This window comes from Colletotrichum orchidophilum (genome assembly GCF_001831195.1).
Source record: "Colletotrichum orchidophilum strain IMI 309357 chromosome Unknown Scaffold_39.1, whole genome shotgun sequence".
NCBI classification, from domain to species: domain Eukaryota; kingdom Fungi; phylum Ascomycota; class Sordariomycetes; order Glomerellales; family Glomerellaceae; genus Colletotrichum; species Colletotrichum orchidophilum.
This window is the reverse complement of record NW_019172995.1, coordinates 116,191-138,783: the sequence shown is the minus strand read 5'-3', so window position 1 is coordinate 138,783 and position 22,593 is coordinate 116,191. Positions and strand designations below refer to the sequence as shown.

The window sequence follows — 22,593 nt, the reverse complement described above, 5'->3', positions numbered from 1 at the left end:
GTCGCGCATGCTTTCCCTTTGATGAAGGCCTTGCGAGGAGACGAGGACGTGGCTCATCCATAAAGAACGGCCATTTGATGGAAACAAGATGAGACAACAAACCCAGAAGGATCCTTTTCGATCGGACCTTTTACCAGTAGTCATCACTGCGCGTAAGAGAAGGACGTTTTTTTTTGGATCTGAGGAAAATATCGAATGCTGAGAAAGTATTGAAGCAAAATCGCACTTACCTGATGGAGACCAGCCAGCTTCCTCAGAGTCGCGCCTTCGACCGCCAGCGCACGACACTTTGGCATGAGTTAAGAAAAAGAATGGCTTCGGGGCCGGGTTGAGTGTAAGTGAGTATTCTTGTTGCGGGCGCAGAGTCGCGATGAATGTTGCCTTTTGTAGCGGCGCAAACGTTTGGAGGAAGCCGAAGATTTGTCGAGTCGCAAAGCTGGTCAAGTTGCTGAGGCCTTCGCCTCGCGTTGCGTTCAGTGGAGGTGGATGAAGGTCGCTTGCTTGAGTTCACTAGAGGACCTCGGGGTAATCCTTGCCTAGGCAGCTTCGCTAACAAACGGGGGACCGTCGATTCGCATCCGGGCCCACCCAAAACATCGGCGAACGGATCATTTGTCACCCGTATCACCCCTCCATCCAAAGAAGCCTAGCGCGGGGATCTTCAGGCAGGAGCTACTGTCCATGGTCCCCTGTTCCAGTGTTAACGGTCCACTGTCTTGTCGCCAAGTTGCCCGAAGCTCCCTGCCCAGTACCAGCAGCGCGTGTGTTGCCCTTCCACCAAACCTACAATTTCAAGACCACCAGTTCCCGATAGAACAAATCTTAGCTTCCTGCATACTCGCCCGGATTCTGCAGGGCCAGATGAATTTTCTCAAGTCTGCAGTGGCCTCTGCCATTGCTCAAGGACCACCATTCCCTTATAGCTTCGGCGACAAGGTGGACATTGACGAGTCCATCTGGACGTTGAATAACGGCACCAAGCGAGTATGTCTACCTAGCTATCCAACAAGACAAACGACACCCCTAATTCTAATGCCCCTTGACAGGAAGACGGTTCCAACTGTAGTATCTTTTCCTTCGATGTTGCTGCCAACAAATCCCGATTGCCTCTGGCGAAGAACGCGCTGCGCAAGCTGAGGACCCTACGCCACCCAGGCGTTATCAAGGTGTTAGATACTGTAGAGGTATGGGTGGCCCATCACTGTATGATGCTTTGTCTCACAAGTCTATACAGACCGATACATACATTTACATTGCGACCGAGCGAGTGGTGCCTTTACGATGGCACGTGAAAAGAAAGAGTCTTACACCGGAAACGATAAAATGGGGGTTGAGCAGTGTGGCGGTATGTAGGAACGTGAACTCGAACATTGTTGCGCAGGGAGACTGATTGTTTACCAGCGAACCATCAAGTTTATCAACGATGAGGCTTCATCAATACACGGCAACCTAAAGGTTGGCTCTGTGTACACCTCCGAGAGTGGAGAGTGGAAAATGAGTGGCTTTGAAGTTCTGAGCAACGTCAAAGACGACGAAGCAGTGATTTACGTGGGTTATACCCGCTCATTTGTAGCGAACATCGTCACTAACGTTGAGATGCAGACGTACGGTAGCTTGGTGCCAGATTCAGGGCGATATGCGCCGCCTGAACTTGCTCGCGGTGGATGGGATGCTATCAAGAAGAGCCCGCATTCCGCCGTGGACTCTTTTGGCTTTGGATGTATGATATTCGAAGTCTTCAACGGCGACTTCATGGGCTCTGATCAAGCCGGCCAGACGAAGAGCATTCCTCCGACAATGCAACAAAGTTACAAGCGTCTCGTCAACCCCAACCCAAAGGCGCGTGTCAGCGTTGGCCACTTTTTAGAACAAGGGCAGAGGAGCGGATCGTTCTTCGACAGCCCCTTAATCAAATTGACGGAGGGAATCGAGAATCTTGGTGTCAAGACTGAGACTGAGAGGGAGGCATTCCTTGAGTAAGTATCTTCGCGTCGAGTTTTGAGACCATGAAACTGACCCGGGCAGCGATCTCGATCAACTGACGGATGATTTTCCTGAAGACTTCTTCAAGATGAAGATTCTCCCGGAGCTCATCAAATCGGTTGAGTTCGGAGGGGGTGGGCCGAAAGCCTTCAGTGTTGTAATGAAAATTGCAGCCAAGCTTTCAAACGAGGATTTCGACTCCAAGATCACACCCGTAGTCATCCGGCTATTCGCAAATCCCGATCGAGCGATTCGCGTCTGCCTTCTCGATAGCTTGCCTTTGATGATCGATCGTTTGACGCAAAAAGTAGTCAACGACAAGATCTTCCCACAGCTAGTCACTGGTTTCACCGACGTTGCACCAGTTGTTCGAGAGCAGACTCTGAAGTCAGTTTTGGTCATTATTTCGAAGTTGTCTGATCGCACCATCAACGGAGAGCTGCTCAAGTATCTCGCCAAGGCGGCAAACGACGAGCAGCCAGGCATCCGAACAAACACCACAATTTGCTTGGGAAAGATTGCCAAGAACCTTGGAACGTCTTCGAGAAGCAAGGTGCTTATTGCCGCGTTTACCAGGTCTCTGCGAGATCCATTTGTGCATGCCCGAAATGCCTCACTGATGGCCCTGGGCGTCACAGGGGATTGCTTCTCCGACGAGGACGTGGCCTTGAGGATAATGCCCGCGGTCTGCCCCTTACTGGTTGACAAGGAGAAGGTTATCCGTGACCAGGCGAGCAAGACGATGGACGTTTATCTGAAGCAAGTCAGGAAGGCGGCGTCCAACATGCCCGATTCCGCTCTGCCCCCCCAGGCCGCAGAAGGCGCCGGCGGGCCTCGGATGAGCACTCCTCAACCCAACGAGGCCTCAGCATCATCATGGGCCGGTTGGGCCATCTCCTCTTTCACCAACAAGCTTTCAACGGCCAATGGCGAGATGCAGACCTCTAACGGCTCAGGATTTGCATCTCCGAAGCCGACACCGTCACCAGGCCCAGACGCGAAGAGGCCAACGACATCATCGGCCTCTGCTCTGCACCGCCAGGCGATCAAGTCCCCTCCGCCGATGTCGCGGACGCCATCGTCAGTCGTGGCAGATGCATTCAACCCAGAACCTGCCGATGAGGGCGGAGACGCTTGGGGCGATCTGGGAGACGACGACGGTTGGGGAGAGCCAACTGGCAACAGCAACTCGTCAGCTAAAAAGGCAACGACCGCCAGCGCAACACCATTCGACGACGGTGCTGAGCCTGATTTTGCCGGCTGGCTGGCCGCGCAGTCGCAGAAGAAGACTGGATCGAGCAAGCCGCTGCCAAAAGGCCTCACAAAGTCGTCGACGGCAGCAGCGAAGAAGCCTCTGGTATCGAAGCCGGCGGCTAAGCCCGTGGTAGCAAAGAAGATCGACATGAAGCCGAAGGACGACGATGACGACGAAGGCTGGGGAGACGGGTGGTAGGTAAGGTACACAGCAGCGGAGACAGACAAAGTTTGCAGCATTTACGGCGTTAAGGGCGCGGGATACCATTATTGTGCAAGTAATGTTCGTGCAGCAGTAAAGCCTGCCAATTGAGAATTTGTAATGCAGATGGCCTCAGCCTCATCTGCGAATGCGATACAAAGGACTATCCCAGACGCCCCGCCAACCCAATCCCCGAAAGTCATAATGAAGAAAAGTTACAAGCCATGATTGAAAGCCTTTTGTAGACCAATGAACCAACCAACCGCAGACATGCCCCTCCCCTAATGAGAACCCCAAAATCGTTATCTAGCAGACTCTGAGTAGTCGTTGAGGGCGACACAGACCGCGCCTCTGTGGTGGCCATTGTACTGGCGGATGATCTGCTGGCTGTGAAGCTCCCAGAGCCGGGCGTAGTGGTCGGAACAAGCCGTCACCAAATAGGCAGAATCGGCGCTGAACGCGCAGTCCCAGACCCAGCGCTGGTGGCCCGTGAGGGTAGCCTCGAGCGGGAAGGGCTTCGGCTCCTGGTCGGGGGCGGGTTCGAGGTCCTTGACCTCCCAGATGCGGGCGGTGTGGTCGGCGCTGCAGGTCGCGAGCTTCTTGACGTCGGGCGAGAGGAGGATGCGCGTAATGTACTCCTTGTGCGCGTTGAAGTGAGTCACTGGAACGAGCTGGGTTCGGTCGTAGGCCTGCAGTAGCTGCCACACGAATACGTTGCCCTATTGTCTGTCAGTTTTGGTGCCGCTTGTCATGTGTCTTTGGCAAATCGGGAGGAGGCCTTACGCCATTATTCGCAGCGCAAAGTAGGGAGCCGTCGCTGGCGACCGTGACGCTCGAGACGGAGACGTCCTCCTCGGGAATCAGCTGGTGGGAGCAGTTGTTCTCCGCGAGGTCCCAGACGCGGACGCTGCCCTGGCGATCGCAACTGATGATCTCGCCCTGGTTGGGATGGATCACGACATCATTGGCGGGGCAGCCATGGTTGTAGCTGCGCTGGACCTGGCCGCTGCGCGTCTCCCAGATCTTGACGGTGCCGTCCTCGGAGCTGGTCACCATCCACTTGCCCTCGCAGTGGAACGCGACGCCGGTGATGTTGCCCGTGTGGCCCTCGAAGGTGAGCAGCGGGTTCGGATTCGTTGACTTGATGTCGTAGAGTTTGACGGTATGGTGGCCGGCGGCGGCGAGGAAGCGCTTATCGGGGGAGATACAGAGGCGATTGACCTGAGAGTCTGGGTGCTGGATCGTACGGGAACAAATGCCCGAGAGGGCCTCCCAGAATCTGAATTCGGAGGGAGAAGAGCGTTAGCCAAGGTCGCCTGATTATTCAGCGATCGGTCGAGTATTCAATCGTTTGCGTACCTGATTGTGTGGTCGTAACCCGCTGGGACAACGTAAGCGAATGGTCTCAATGCAAAGAGAAAAAGAGACGAATGCCCTCCAGAAGCTCAATGGCACTCACCTGTGCAAAGAATCACAGACATGGTTACTGTGGTGAAGTCTTTGGCCTCAATTATCGCATGTTATGATGTATGTGTGTAAAGTAGATATTTGGGGGGTTGAGGAAGGCGCATCCAAATTTCGGAGGTGTATTGCGCGCGTAGGATCATCAGCGGAAGGATGCAGCCCCTCCACGATGTAAGGTCGGTGGTCGGCTGGATTGGACTCTTGACTAAGACCTACCCCCCTACGACGGATCACCCTGTTACGACCCAACACGCATTGCTAGACCAGGGCCCTGCCCCACAGGACCTGCGGCGGCTACCACACCATATATGCAGCAGTGAGAACTCAGACGGCCTCCCTCAGGACGAAAGAACTATAAATAAATTATATAACCACGATCGTATGATAAGATAAAGAACGGACGCCCGTAAATAAATAAAACGGGCGATTATAAAAATATAAAATAAACGATTATTTAATAAACGATTAAATAATAATAAATAAGATATTATAAAGGATATATTTACGATTAGGATTTATATATTAAATAGCCCGAGCTAGGCTTAAGGATAGATTTTTATAACTTTTTTAATAATTAATTTTATATTAAATTTTACGATTACTTTTAATTATTTTTATTAAAAACTTATTTAATAAAATTACGATTAATTATTAAAACTTTATTTATTTTATAATTTATAAATAATAGTTTTATTAAAAACTATTTTTATAACGATTATTATTTATAAATATCATAGCCCCGACTTTTATTAATATAAACCTTATTATAATTAATTAGCCGTAATACTTTAATTACTTTTATTTAATAAGTCGACTTTACGAAAACTTACTAAATAATATGAACGATATTTATTAAATCTTTTTTTAATAAAAGTAAAAAGCCTTAGGTTTTAAACGCTGAGCTAGCCTAAGCTAAAAAAGATATAAAAATAGTTAATATTAAATATAATTTTAATAAAGACGCGGTTTTTAATAAGATAATATATATTTAAATACGCCGCGTCGTTAATTAAAATATTTAATATAATAAAGAACTAACGGACCTCTTTAATATTATTATTATTTAATTAATAGAAGTTTAAATTAAAAACGACCGTAATATTATTAAAATATAAAGAATATTTAATACTATATTCAAAAAACTTAAAAATAAATATTAAAAAGCTTTAAACTTCGCCAACTAAGTAAATATATTTTAAAATATTATTAATATCGTTATTACCCTTTTTAATAAAGGATAATAAAAATTTAAATTTAATATATTTATTATTTTTGATAGGACTTTTAGAACTTTAAAAGGATTCTTAATTTAAATTAAGAACTTTTAAAACTTTTACTAAAAAGATTTTAATAACGAAATTAAAAAAGTCATATATACCGTTAGCTTTTTTAGAAAATAAGCTTTTAAATAGTTCGAACTTTTTTAAAAAAAAGTATTTTAAAAAAGAGACCTTTAATAAATACTTTACCGAAGTATAAAATATTTATTATAACTTTAATAAGTTTAAAAAAGTTTTTAAATTACTTTTTTAAAATTTAAATAAGAAACGATAAGCTGAGTACGATATATTATAACTCTAATAAACTAAATTAATAAAAGACTACTTAGCTAAGTTTAAACGTTTTAATATTTAATTTAATCTTATTAACGATATTAAGATTTTTATATTTTATTAAGGATTAAAAGATAAAGTTAAGGACGAACTTATTAAAATCGATAAACTAAATAATTTTTTTTAATATATTAAATTCGTAATTAAAATCGATAACTACTTTTATAAAAGAAAAAAGGAAAAAAAAATAATAATAAAAACCTAATTTAGGATATAAATATTAATAGTAACTTTAACGTAATTTTAATTAAAAACACTATTATAATAAAAATAATAACTTTTAATAAATTACTATTTATAAATAATATAACGGACCTATAAACCTTAATATAGCGAAACGAAACTAATCCTATTAAAAAAAAGAATTTAAATATTATAATTATAATAAGTTAAGATATATAGCTAAAGATTATAAATAGCTTAAACGAATTTAATAACGACCTATTTTTAAAAAATAAATTAATATTATTTTTAAAAAAAAATACTTTATAAATTACTTTTTTAAACTATATATTACGACGATAACTACTTTATTTACCGAAATAATAAGGAATAATTAAGATAGTACCTTAAGAAACCTTTTAATAGAACCCTTATTATAATAAATAAATAAAAAGTAATTTAACGCCCTAAGACTATTAAAAACTATAATAAAAAGTATATTTAAATATTATTAATAGTATACGAAATAATTAAAATATAATTTATTAATTTTCTTAATTAAACGTAAACCCTTACGATAATAAAAAGTAAATTAAAAAAAAAATAATTAAAAACAAAAACGACCTATTTTAACTAGAAAACAAAATCTTAACTTGTAAAATACGGATTTTAAATAAATCTATTTATATAATACGATAAATATTTAATAAAATAATTTAATATTACGAATAGCGCTTTTTAATAATAAAAGATTATAATAAAAACTATATTCGTATCTTAGCTAATTATTATAAAATCGGCTAATTATTAAAGAAAAAGCGACTAGACGTAAAAGTAATGCTTACCCTATTTTAATAACGATTTTAAAAATAATTAAAAACTAAAATAAAAAAAAACCTTTTCTAATTAAAATACGAAATCGATAAAAAAATAAATATTATATACTTAATTATTACGGCCAGCTAGTCGTAGTAAGGTTTGTGTTAATAAAAGTCGGGGCTACGATACTCATAATAATAATCGTCGTTAGAATAGCTTTAAAGAAGCTATTATCTATAAGTCGTAAGGTAAGAAAGCTTCGGTAATTAATCGTAATCTTATTAATAAGATTTTTAATAAAGATAACTAAAAGCGATCGTTAGATTTAATATAAGAAGTTAATTATTAAAGAAGCTATAGAAGTCTATCCTCAAGCCCAGCTCGGGCCATCCTATATATAAATCCTAATTATAAATATATCTTTTATAATATTTTATTTATTATTATCCGACAGTTTACTAAAAGGTCGTCTATCTTATATTTTTATAATTATTCGTCCTATTTATTCGCAGGCGTCTATTCTTTATCTTATTATACGATCATAGTTACATAACTTATCTATAGTTCTTCCGTCCCAAAGGGAGCCGTCTATGTTCTTATTATTATATATATAGTATAGTAGCCGCCGCAGGTCTTATAGGGCAGTGCCTTAGTTTAGTAATACGTATTAGGTCGTAACATCAGCTCCTCCCCTCGAAGGTCTAGTCCCTAGGCCTATAAATAAGTTATTTATTCCCAAGTTAAGGAATCGTTAAATATTTTTATCAAAATATACTAACGCTATATTAAATCGAATTAAAAAATCGAAATCGTAAATAACTACGTTTCGTCGCTATTTATTACGTATTATTCGTTTTTTTAATAAAAATATAAAAATAATACCGTACTCGAATTATCGTTCTCAGGGTATTCATTACTTAGTTTTTTTTAATTCCGATATTTACAGAATATATTATTATCTAGGTATTTTGTACGATACTTTTATTAATATTATCTATACTTATAAGTTTCCGAGGACTATCTTTTACAGGTCCCGACTAATAAATATAATAAATTATTTAGTAATAAAGTCTAATCGTTTTAATTATAAAGAATAAGCAGAAGAGTCGCGGTTTCAAAAGAGAGCTACAGAGCTATAAAAAAAAACTAAGGCCTATTAAAAGGCTTAGGCTAAATTAAATAAGTTATTATTTAAATTAAAACGCTTTTATTCTTAAAAACGAATAATATTTAAAAAAAAGTCGTATCGTATTAAAGGAATTTTTTAAGGATATTAAGAGCGTTTTTTTAATAGCTCGGGAGGTATAAGTTAATAATACTTTTAGCATTATCAATTAAGACGCCGTAATAGCTAAGAGTACTAGGTTTAAATTTAATTTTAATACTCTTCGAGAAGCTATTAAAAGTTTTAAAAGTTCGTAACGGGTTCTTATATATTGTCTTCGTATCTATAATCTTTTTATTTAATAAAGTATTCTTCTCGTCCTTTTTTAATTCGGTAATTAATAACTTATTCAACTTTATATTTTAGTTTATTAAGTTCAATAATAATACGATCTCCGGTATATAATCCCTTAAGTACTAATTTTAAAAATAAGATATAAAAAACTAAGTAGTATCGCATCGTATCTAAGAGTTTTAATTTAAAATTAACTAATAAAGCCTTCTCAATAATTTCAAAAAATCTAAATTTTTTATAATTTAGTTTATTACTTAGTCGCTTCGTTTTAATATTACGGCGAAGGAGATATATATTATTTCTTTTTTCTAAAGTTAGTTTACTAATCCTTAATTTATTAGCGTATTTCTTTATATACTATTATATAAACTTAAAATCTAGGGAGGCTTCCCTTTAGATCTTCTTAAGTTTATTTACGTCTACTACGGCTTTCATAGCTTGTGGTCTTTTACGTACTTCTTTATATATAGTTAATTAAAATCCGTAGTTAAGGTAAAAGGGGGATTCCTTCGTACTTTCGTTAACTACGCTATTATATATAAACTAGGCTATTAGTAATAATATTACCTAATTATTTTAATCGTAATTTATATAGCAACGGAGGTATATTTTAAGAATCTAATTAATTCTTTCTATTTATCTATCGGTTTACGGGTAGAAAGAGGTCGATAGTTTATAGTCTATACCGAGTTATAAAATTAAAAATCTCTAAAACTTAACGATAAATAACTTATCTCTATCGGAAACTATTTCTTTAAATAAACCGTAGTTAGCGATAATTATTTTAAAAAAGGTATATGCTAATTCCTTAGTATTATTTACTTCTTTATATAATATAAAATAAGTAAACTTAGTAAGTCGATCGACGATAACTAAAATACTATCGTACTATATATTCGTTAATAACTTTTTAAACTTTAATAGCTTAACGATAAAGTCCTAAGAGATTAAATGTTATACCTCTAGGGGCATTAGTAGTAGTTATAGTTCTCTATAAAGCTTATAAGGGCTATTTTTACTTTTTTTATAAATATCGTAGTCCTTAATAGCCTTAGCAACTTCTACTCTTATAGCGGTTTTATTATAATATTAACGAATCCGTTTCTATATCTTCGTAACACCTTAGTAGCCGTATGCTCGAGCATTATAAATTTTTATAATAAGCTTAGGAGTTATTTTTTTAGACGGGCTAGCGTTAGCTTTTCTAGCTATTATAAAGAGTTTTATAATAAGTATAAAATCACCGTTATTATTATACTTAAAGATTACTTATATTTCCTTAGGGACCGTAACTTCGTAATCAGGTCGTCTGCTAAGAGCGTCTACTCTACCATTCTTTAAGCCTTTCCAATAGATAATTCGGAAATTAAATTTAAATAGGAATTCACTCTATCTAATTTATTATTTATTTAGGTTTTTATTTATCGTGAAGTTTATAAAGTTCTTATAGTTTATATAAATAATAACTTTATATTTAGTTCTTAAGAGCTATAATCTCTATTTTTTAAAAGCTTCGATTATAGCTATTAATTCTTTATCGTAAATTTGCTAATTCAATTCTGCTCTATAAAATACTTTAAAGTAGAATATATAAGGGTGAAGTATTCCTTATTAGTCTCGTTGTCCTAAGACAGCTCCTATAGCGAAGTCCGAGGCGTCGGTCTCGATTTCAAATAGTTTCTTTAGGTCCGGGATTATAGTTACTGGTTCCGAAGTAACTAAGTCCTTAACTTTATTAAAGGCATTATTATATTTTTTATTTTAAATAAAAGTTATATTTTTCCTTATTAGATTATTAAAAGGTTTGACAATATTAGCATAGTTTTTAAAAAATCGTCGATAAAAGTTAACGAATTTTAAAAATAACTATACGTTTTTAATATTAATAGGTATAGGCTAGTCTTTAATTACTATTACTTTAAATACCTATATATAAATTTATTTTAGCGTTATTGTATAGCTAAGGAAATCTATTTTTTATATATAAAATTCGCATTTATTAAGCTTAGCGAAGAGCTTCGCGTCTTAAAATTTTTAAAATATTATATAGACGTATCTTTTATACGTCTTAAGATTAAGGGAGAAGATAAGGATATTATTAAAATAGACGACTATAAAGATATCGACGTATTCTTTAAATATATAATTAACTATTATTTAAAATATAGCGGGTGCGTTAATAAATCCGAAAAGTATAACTAAGTATTCATAAAGTCCTTTACGGGTTTAAAATACCGTTTTCTATTCGTTTCCTTTTTTAATTCTAATTTAATTAAATACTCTTTTAAGATCTATTACAATAAACTATTAGGCTCTATATAATATTTCTCTAAGTTTTAAGATAAGGGGCAATAAGTAGTAATTCTTTTTAGTAATTTTGTTAAATCCTTTATAGTTAATAATAAGTTTAAGCTTTTTCTTACCTTTCTTAAGTACAAAGAAGATTAGTGCTCCTATTAAAGAGGATAATAATCTAATATAACCCTTTTTAAATTTATCGTCGATATACTCGTTAAGTTCGTCGCGTTCGAATTAATTTATAAAGTATAATAAATAAAACTTAGGTTATATCCTTTTTTTTAGTTCGATCTTTATATCTTAATTGCTATGTTTTAGTAATCCTATTTTTTTCTCTAAGACGAATAGTTTTATATAAATCCGGTATTCCTTAAGTATAGTCTAAAATAGGTCCGATCCTCGATCGTCCGTACTAAATACGAACATCTTAATAGGTTCTATCGTTTTAATAAAAGCGATATATTTAATTTATTTTCGTTCGTTAAATATTACATAAGACTCGTTTAAACCCTTTTCCTTAAGTCGTTTAGTAACTAAGTTTATCCAATAAAATTAACCGGTTTTCTAATTTATCTATAAATTATACTTTCATAACTACGAGATTCTTAAAATAACGTCGGTATCTCCGATCTCTATAATATTATACTTTAATTATTTTAATTAATTATTAATATATATCGTGAGGTATATAATCTCCCGGTTAATATATCTATCATTATAATTAACTTATTTTCTTTTTACCGTTCGTAAGGTATACGGGTTCGTTTTCTATATTTATAATAATTTATATTTATTTACCGTTCTAAATAAAATAAAAATTCCTTAAGCGCCGCTATTAATAATAGCGCTTATATCGTATCCGTTTATCTAAAGTTTAAATTATAAATATTTCTTATCGGGGAGTATTATAAAATATAAAAACTTATCTATTTTAACCGCTTTTCGTTATTCCTTCGCGATTAATATACTTAATTTTTTAACGTCTTAAGGGCTAATGCCCGTCTTTCTTTTATAAGCTGTTCGTAATTAGCTATTAAATCGAGGCGTTTTTATCCCTCGGTAAGTAAGTATAGTACGTCGATAATATTATAAATATCGTTTATTTCTTTACTAATAGGTACTCTCCTTCTAAAAAACAATTTATAGTTTCTAAGTATTTTAATATTAGATTATATATTTAGAATATATCGGTTATGTGGGTAGTTTTTTAGGTCCTTAATAAGCTAATTTAGTTCTCCTTAGAAGTTTATAAATTCTTACTATTTTAATTACTTATCCAAATCGGCTTCCTTTTTAATAATAAAATCGTTAATATCGGGCGATATCTTATAATCGATTTCTAATTAAATACGTCGTCAGGCGACGTCGCGAGGTTCGTCCGAGTTATAGGGCGATTATTAGCCTATTAACTATTCGTAATCTAATATATTAATATTATTTAAAAAGGGGTCGTAATCTAGTCCTTTAGTACTAGATTTCGTAAATATATCGTTAATAATTCTTTCACTTAAATCGTCCGGTTTAATGCTTTTTTTAAGCGCAGGGAAGTTTTATTTTAAATAGAGTATATCGTCCTTTATTATTATTTTAAATTATTTATATATTTATTATTTTAGGATAGTAAGGACTATTTTTATAATCGGATATTAAGGAATATAAGCATTTACTGTATAATAAGCTTCGCTTAGTTTTTTAATACGTTATTAATGACGTTTTTCTAACATTTAAAATCCGTAAACTAGATTTATTTCTTTATCGATTTCGTCTTTTAGCCGGAAGAGGTCTTTTTTTATCTTAGCCTCTAGTCGTTTTTAAAATCGTTACTAAAATAGGGCGAGCATTACTTTTATATTTAGTCGTTTCTTTTTTAATAATCGGCTAGCTTTATAATAACTAGCTAAAATACGGATATAGTCTTTATTATAATCTTTTATCATTAAAAAGCGATATTTATAATATTAGATTATTTTATTAGGTATTTGTTATATTATATAAATAGATTTATTTAAAATCCGTACTTCACGAGTTAAGATCTCGTTTTTTAATTAAAATAGGTCGTCTTTAGTTTTAACTATTATTTTTTTTTTTAATTTACTTTTTACTTTCATAAGGGTTTACGCTCGTTAGGGAAAGCTAATAGGTTATACCTTAACTATTTTATATACGATTAAGAGTATTTAGATATACTCTTTATTATAGTTTTCGATAGTTTTAAGGCGTTTTTATTTATTTGTTATAATAAAGGTCCTATTAGAGGGTTTCTTAAGGTACTATCCTAATTATTCCTTACTATCTCGGTAAGTAAAGTAGTTATTGTTATAATATACGGTCTAAAAGAGTAATTTATAAAGTACTTCCTTAAAAGCGATATTAACTTATTTTTTAGGGATAGGTCGTTATTAAATTCGCTTAGGCTACTTATAATCTTTAGCTATATATCCTAACTTATTATAATTATAATATTTAAATTTTTTTTTTTAATAGGGTTAATCTCGCTTTACTATACTAAGATTTATAAGTCCGCTATATTATTTATAAATAATAGTTTATTAAAGATTATTATTATAGCGGTGTCTCTGGTTAAAGTTGCGTTAGGGTTATTATTAATATTTACGTCCTAAGTTAAGTTCTTATTGTCGGTCCTTTTTCTTTTTTTTTTGTTTATAAAAACGGTTATCGATTTTAATTACGAGTTTAATATATTAAAAGAAATTATTTAGCTTATTGAGTTTAATAATTTCGTCCTTAACTTCGTCTTTTAGTTTTTAGTAAAATATAAAAATTTTAGTGTCGTTAGTAAGATTAAGCTAAGCGCTAAGGCGTTTAAACTCGGCTAAATAGTTTTTTACCGACTTAATCTATCGGAGTTACGAAATATTGCGCTTAGCTTATCGTTTCTTATTTAGATTTTAAAAAAATAATTTAAAAGCTTCTTCGAACCCTTTAAAATTATAATAAATATTTCGTACTTCGGTAAAGCATTCGTCGAGGGTTTCTTTATTAAAGTATTCTTCTTAAAAAGGCTCGAACTACTTAAAAGCTCGTCCTTTAAAGAAACTAGCGGTATATATAACTCTCTTAATTTCGTTATTAAAGTCCTTTTAGTAGAAGTTTTAAAAGTTTTTGATTTAGATTAAAAATCCTTTTAAGGTTCTAAAGGTCCCGTCAAAAATAATAAGTGCGTTAAGTTTAAGCTTCTATCGTCCTCCGGTAAAAAGGGTAATAATAATATTAACAGTACCTTAAAACGTATTTATTTATTCGGTGAGTTCTAAAGTCCTTTTACGTTTAGCGTCGAGTCTTTCGAACGTAGTGTTAAATAATCTTTATATATAGGCGATGTTATTATCCGTTTTAGCTTATACTTCCATTAATTCTTTATTACGTTAGGTAGCTTAGTTAACGACTTTATATATTTAAGCATAAGCTGCTTTATTAAGGACCGCGTCCTTATTAAAGTTATATTTAATATTAAGTATTTCTACGTCTCTTTCGGCTTAAGTAAGTTCGGCATTTAGAGCCTAAGGCTGTTTACCTTTATTAAAAGAAGATTTAGTAGATATTATTTATATTATTTAATAAGTTTTTATAAAGTCGACTTACTAAATAAGAGTAATTAAAATATTATAGCTAGCTAGTCGTAGTAAGGTTTATATTAATAAAAGTCGGGGCTATAATACTTATAATAATAATCGTCGTTAGAATAGCTTTAAAGAAATTATTATTTATAAGTCGTAAAGTAAAAAAGCTTTGGTAATTAATCGTAGTTTTATTAATAAAATTCTTAATAAAAATAGTTAAAAGCGATCGTTAGATTTAGTATAAAAAATTAATTATTAAAGAAGCTATAGAAGTCTATCCTTAAGCCTAGCTCGGGCTATTTTATATATAAATCCTAATTATAAATATATTTTTTATAATATTTTATTTATTATTATCTAACGGTTTACCGAAAAGTCGTCTGTCCTATATTTCTACGATTATCCGTCTTATTTATTTATAAGTATCCGTTCTTTATTTTATTATACGATCGTAGTTACGTAACTTATTTATAGTTCTTCCGTCCTAAGGGGAGCCGTCTGTGTTTTTATTATTATATATATAGTGTAGTAGCCGCCGTAGGTCTTGTGGGGCAGTGCCCTGGTCTGGCAATACGTGTTAGGTCGTAACATTAATATACGGACCTTAAATATTAAAAAAACGTTATTATTAACATATTAAAAAACTAAACGAGGCTTATTATATAATAAACGTTTATATTCTTTAATATTTAATTACAAAAATAGTCCTTATTATTTTATAATAGCGATTATATAAATAATTTAAAATAATAATAAAAGATAATATACTCTACTTAAAATAAAACTTTCCTATATTTAAAAAAAATACTAAGTTAAATAATTTAAATAAAAAAACTACCGATAATATATTTATAGAATTTAATACCGAGGGACTAGACTATAACCCCTTTTTAAATAATATTAATATATCGAACTATAAATAGCTAATAAATTAATAATCGCCTTATGACTCGGACGAGCCTCGTAACGTTGTTTAACGACGTATTTAATTAAAAATCGATTATAAGATGTTACCCGATATTAATAATTTTATTATTAAAGAAGAAACCAATTTAGATAAATAACTAAAATAATAAAAATCTTTAAGCTTTTAAAAAAAATTAAATTAGTTTATTAAGGATTTAAAAAACTACTTATATAACCGATATATTTTAAATATATAATTTAATATTAAAATATTTAAAAATTATAAATTAATTTTTAGGGGGAGAGAACCTATTAATAAAGAAATAAATAATATTTATAATATTATTAACGTATTATATTCCCTTATTAAAAGATAAAAGCGTCTTAATTTAATAGTTAATTACGAACGGCTTATAAAAAAAAACGGGTACTAGCCTTTAAAATATTAAAAAACTAAGCATATTAATTATAAAAGAATAATAAAAAGTAATTAAAATAAATAAATTTTTATATTTTATAATATTCCTTAATAAGAAATATTTATAACTTAAATTTTAAATAAATAGATATAATATAAACGTTATTATTAATAGTAGCGCTTAAAGAATTTTTATTTTATTAAAAACGGTAAATAAATATAAACTATTATAAGTATAGACAACGAACTTATATATTTTACGAACGGTAGAAAAAGAATAAGTTAATTATAATAATAAATATATTAATTAAGAGACTATATACTTTACGATATATATTAATAATTAACTAAAATAATTAAAATACAATATTATAAAGATTAAAAATACCGACGTTATTTTAAGAATCTTATAATTACGAAAATATAATTTATAGATAAATTAGAGAACCGGCTAATTTTATTAAATAAATTTAATTATTAAACGACTTAAAAAAAAGGGTTTAAATAAATCTTATATAATATTTAATAAACGAAAATAAATTAAATATATTGTTTTTATTAAAACAATAGAATTTATTAAAATATTCGTACTTAGTATAAACGATTAAAAATCGGACCTATTTTAAACTATACCTAAAGAGTATTAAATTTATATAAAACTATTCGTTTTAAAAAAAGAAATAGGATTATTAAAACATAATAGTTAAAATATAAAAATCGAATTAAAAAAAGGGATATAGTTTAAGTTTTATTTATTATATTTTATAAATTAATTTAAATATAATAAATTTAATAAATATATCGATAATAAATTTAAAAAAGATTATATAAAACTATTATCCTCTCTAATAAGAGTATTAATCTTTTTTATATTTAAAAAAAGTAAAAAAAAGCTTAAACTTATAATTAATTATAAAGGATTTAATAAAATTATTAAAAAGAATTATTATTTATTACCTTTTATTATAAAACTTAAGGAAATATTATATAGAGCTTAATAATTTATTATAATAGATCTTAAGGGAGTATTTAACTAAATTAAAATTAAAAAAAAAATAAATAAAAAACGGTATTTTAAATATATAAAAGATTTTATAAATACTTAGTTATACTTTTTGGACTTATTAATATACCTATTATATTTTAAATAATAATTAATTATATATTTAAAGAATACGTCGATATTTTCGTAATCGTTTATTTTAATAATATCCTTATTTTCTTTTTTAATTTTAAAACGTATAAAAAACACGTTTATATAATATTTTAAAAATTTTAAAATATAAAGCTTTTTATTAAGCTTAATAAATACGAATTTTATATATAAAAAGTAGATTTTTTTAGTTATATAATTATATTAAAATAAATTTATATATAAATATTTAAAATAGCGATAATTAAGGACTAGCCTATATTTATTAATATTAAAAATATATAATTATTTTTAAAATTTATTAACTTTTATTAACGATTTTTTAAAGATTACGCTAATATTATTAGACCTTTTAATAACTTAATAAGGAAAAATATAACCTTTATTTAAAATAAAAAATATAAAGAAGCCTTTAATAAAATTAAAAACTTAATTACTTTAGAATTAATAATTATAATTCCAGACTTAAAGAAACCGTTTAAAGTCGAGACCGACGCTTTAGACTTCGCTATAAAAACTATTTTAAAATAACGAAATTAATAAAGAATATTTTACTTTTATATATTCTATTCTAAAGCGTTTTATAAAACTAAATTAAATTAATAAATTTATAATAAAGAATTAATAATTATAATCGAAGCTTTTAAAAAATAAAGATTATAGCTTTTAAAAACTAAATACGAAGTTATTATTTATATAGATTATAAAAACTTTACGAACTTTACGATAAATAAAAATCTAAATAAATAATAAATTAAATAAAACGAATTCTTATTAAAATTTAATTTTTAAATTATTTATTAAAAAGGTTTAGAGAACGGTAAAATAAACGCTTTTAATAAACGATTTAATTATAAAATTACGGTCTTTAAAAAAATATAAGTAATTTTTAAATATAACGATAATAGTAATTTTATATTTATTATAAAATTTTTTATAATAGCTAAAAGAGTTAATATTAGCCTGTTTAGAAAAATAACTTTTAAGCTTATTATAAAAGTTTATAATGCTCGAGTATATAGTCACTAAGGTATTATAAAAATATAAAAACGAATTTACTAATATTATAATAAAACTATTATAAAAATAGAAGTCGTTAAGGCTATTAAAAACTATAATATTTATAAAAAAAGTAAAAATAGCCCTTATAAACTTTATAAAGAGCTATAATTATTATTAGTATCGCTAAAGGTATAATATTTAATCTCTTAGAACTTTATTATTAAATTATTAAAGTCTAAAAAGCTATTAATAAATATATAATACGATAGTATTTTAGTTATTATCGACCGACTTATTAAGTTTATTTATTTTATATTATATAAAAAAGTAAGTAATATTAAGGAATTAGTATATATTTTTTTTAAAATAATTATTATTAACTACGGCTTATTTAAAGAAGTAATATTTAATAAAAATAAGCTATTTATTATTAAGTTTTAAAGATCTTTAATTTTATAGCTCGGTATAGATTATAAATTATTAACTTCTTTTTATTTATAAACCGATAGATAAACGGAAAAAATTAATTAGATTTTCGAGACCTACCTTTACTATTATATAAATTACGACTAAAATAATTAAATAATATTACTATTAATAGCCTAGTTTATATATAATAGCGTAGTTAACGAAAGTATAAAAGAATCCCCTTTTTATTTTAATTACGGATTTTAATTAATTATATATAGAGAAGTACGCTAAGGATTATAAGTTATAAAAACCGTAATAAACGTAAATAAACTTAAAAAGATTTAAAAAGAAGCCTTTTTAGATTTTAAGTTTATGCGGTAGCGTATAAAAAAATATATTAATAGATTAAAGATTAGTAAATTAATTTTAAAAAAGGGAGATAGCGTATATTTCTTTTATTATAATATTAAAATAAAATAATTAAGTAATAAATTAAATTATAAAAAACTTAGACCCTTCGAAATTATTAAAAAAGTTTTATTAGTTAATTTTAAATTAAAACTCTTAGATACGATACGATATTATTTAACTTTTTATATTTTATTTTTAAAATTAATATTTAAAAGTTTATATATTAAAAATCGTATTATTATCGAATTTAATAAATTAAAATATAAAATTAAACGAGTTATCGATTACCGAATTAAGGAAAAATATAAAAAATACTTTATTAAATAAAAAAATTATAAATACGAAAATAATATATAAGAATTTATTACGAACTTTTAAAACTCTTAATAGCTTTTTGAAGAGTATTAAAATTAAATTTAAATTTAAAACTTTTAATTATTACGGCGTCTTAATTAATAACGCTAAAAATATTATTAATTTACGCCTCCCGGGTTATTAAAGAAATACTTTTAATATCTTTAAGAAATTCTTTTAATACGATACGACTTTTTTTAAATACTATTCGTTTTTAAAAATAAAAGCGTTTTAATTTAAATAACGACTTATTTAATTTAATTTAAACTTTTTAATAAGCCTTAGCTTTTTTTTATAGTTTTATAGCTCTTTTTTAAAACCGTAACTTTTTTATTTATTTTTTATAATTAAAATAATCGGACTTTATTATTAAACGATTTACTATATTTATTAATTAAGACCTATAAGAAATAGTCCTTAAAAAACTTATAAATATAGATAATATTAATAAAAGTATCGTATAAAATACCTAAATAATAATATATTCCGTAAATATTAGAATTAAAAAAAACTAAATAACGAATACCCCGAAAATAATAATTTAAATTTAATATTATTTTTATATTTTTATTAAAAAAATAAATAATATATAATAAACGGCGACGAGATATAATTATTTACGATTTTAATTTTTTAATTTAATTTAATATAGCGTTAATATATTTTAATAAAAATATTTAATAATTCTTTAATTTAAGAATGAATAACTTATTTATAAGCCTAAGGACTAGATTTTTAAAAAGAGGAGTTAATATTACGATTTAATATGTATTATTAAACTAAGGCCTTATTTTATAAGACCTACGGCGGCTACTATATTATATATATAATAATAAGAATTTAAACGGCCTCCCTTAGGACGGAAGAATTATAGATAAGTTATATAATTATAATTATATAATAAAATAAAAAACGGACGCTTATAAATAAATAAAACGGGCGATTATAGAAATATAAAACGGACGACCGCTTAATAAACGATCGGATAATAATAAATAAGATATTATAAAAAATATATTTACAATTAAAATTTATATATAAAATAGCTTAAGCTAGGCTTAAGGATAGACTTTTATAGCTTTTTTAATAATTAATTTCGTATTAAATCTTACGATTATTTTTAACTATTTTTATTAAGAATTTATTTAATAAAATTATAATTAATTACCGAAGCCTTATTTATTTTACGATTTATAAATAATAGCTTTATTAAAAGCTATTTTTATAACGATTATTATTTATAAATATCGTAGCCCTGACTTTTATTAATACAAACCTTATTACGACTAACTAGCCGTAATATACCCTTAACGACAGATTATATTTTCCTATATAAAATCTACTTTTATATATATATATAACTATTAACTTTAATAATAATAAAAATATATAAAAATTATTTTTAATATTTTAGTTTTTTAAATACCTATAATATTAAAATTTAAAAATAAAATAATTACTAATTATTTAATAAAATATTATTTAAAATTCACATATTAAATTTTTTTTAATAATTACTAATAAAATATAGTTTTTTAAGATTTCATAATTTTATTATATTTATTTTAACTTTAAAACTGATTTTTCTATTTTATTATATTTATAATTTATTTATATATATAATATTTTATTAGTTTAATTAAAGAATATTAGATTTTATTGAAAAAAGGTAATATAACTTATAAATAAAAAAGTGATTAAATTATAATAAGATTAATTAAAATTTATATTATATTAGATATTTTTTATAGATTTTTAATATAAAACCCTAAAGTTTTAAATAAAATATTAAAATTGTTAAGATTTATATAGAAATTCCTTTACGTTCTTAACAATTTATATATTATAATATATTATTAAATAAAGAATTAAAAATAATAACTTAAACTTTTTATATATAAATTCATAAGCTATTATTAAATTGTAATAATTTTTATTAATTTTTATTTTTAATTAAATACTGAGTATTAATAGGTAAAATATCGTGAATTTGTATGGGAAACTGTGATCCGTCGTTAGGGGTGATCCGTCGTAGGGGGGTAGGTCTTAGAGCTTCGGCTCACATTCCTAACAATGCGGCCCCACTACAGGTCCGGGGGACACCTGGGGTCTCACCGAGGTGTGGCTGGCATCGGGATAACTTCGGAATCAGGTCCTCAGGGTGCCTCTCACCACCCAGAGTACATCTCTGCCCAACTTACATGATTTCGAGGTTGATAAGAGGTGCAGACAGTAACTTATGGTTTGACTTTCAGCAATTTCGGGCTAGTTCTGCGGTCTGAAGTCATGGCATATGTACTTCAATTGAAAAATGAACATTTCCAGGCTGAATTTGTTTGTCTATTGTGCGATTTTCCCGGCCCGCTAACTTCTCTGTACCGGTAATTGAAGTCTCTATACCGACTTTTCTCATCATCTGAAGTGTGACTCGGTCTCGATCGCATGCTTTCCTGAAAAAGTCACTCTTGTTCCACACATCCACCGGGTCTCCATACGCCTGAATTCTGCCCTGGTCAAGGACAAGCACGCGATCGAACAACACAGCAATCTCCATGCGATGCATAACGGCCACCATTGTGTTTCCCCTCAATGCCCTTTTTACCATCTTCGTGACCTCAATATCCATTTGGACGCTCAAACCCCAAGTGATCCATCCAGTACGCATACCCGCGGTTTCTGGAGGGTGATGGACGCCAAGGCAAGCAGTTGTGCTCTCCCAGTCCCTGGGGCCACCTGCTCGTCAGCGAGTTCGTCAAGCACGAGAGGCGCCTGATTATGTAGCCCAGCCAACCTGTCCAAATCCGAGAGTACACGAAAGATCTCGTCACGAGAATGATTACCTTGAGGATTAGTCACTTCGCGGACAGTGCTTTTGGGGAACGACGCGGCGTCGTGAGGGACTGCTACACGATGGGATCGGAGGACATGTAGCGGAACGTCGACCATCGGTACGCCATCCAAGGTGACAGTACCCATAGTGGGATCAAGCAGACGGAGGAGAAAAGAGACGAGCGTCGATTTGCCTCCGCCTGTGGGGTCCACGACCGCCACATGCGTACCGCCTGGAATGGTGAACGGCATTTGTTGCAAAGCTGTGGGTGTA

At 30.3% G+C, this 22,593-nt stretch overlaps 3 protein-coding genes across 3 annotated transcripts; 1 reads left to right on the top strand and 2 right to left on the bottom strand.

The window, feature by feature from the left end:
* Positions 1 to 861: 861 nt before the first annotated feature.
* On the top strand, positions 862 to 3,436 carry CORC01_05585 (uncharacterized protein; the record flags this gene model as incomplete). Its single annotated transcript, XM_022617227.1, has 5 exons — positions 862 to 984; positions 1,047 to 1,184; positions 1,235 to 1,345; positions 1,402 to 1,976; positions 2,026 to 3,436. 5 exons carry the CDS (start codon positions 862 to 864, stop codon positions 3,434 to 3,436), a joined length of 2,358 nt encoding a protein of 785 aa, XP_022476241.1.
* A 305-nt stretch (positions 3,437 to 3,741) lies between these two features.
* On the bottom strand, positions 3,742 to 4,920 carry CORC01_05584 (rapamycin complex subunit LST8 target; the record flags this gene model as incomplete). The annotated part of the gene is made up of 4 exons (XM_022617226.1): positions 3,742 to 4,158; positions 4,223 to 4,718; positions 4,799 to 4,820; positions 4,899 to 4,920. The coding sequence occupies 4 exons, from the start codon at positions 4,918 to 4,920 to the stop codon at positions 3,742 to 3,744; spliced, it is 957 nt and encodes a 318-aa protein (XP_022476240.1).
* A 7,444-nt stretch (positions 4,921 to 12,364) lies between these two features.
* Positions 12,365 to 22,571, bottom strand: CORC01_05583 (spermidine/putrescine import ATP-binding protein potA; the record flags this gene model as incomplete). The annotated part of the gene is made up of 2 exons (XM_022617225.1): positions 12,365 to 12,382; positions 22,158 to 22,571. 2 exons carry the CDS (start codon positions 22,569 to 22,571, stop codon positions 12,365 to 12,367), a joined length of 432 nt encoding a protein of 143 aa, XP_022476239.1.
* Positions 22,572 to 22,593: the final 22 nt, after the last annotated feature.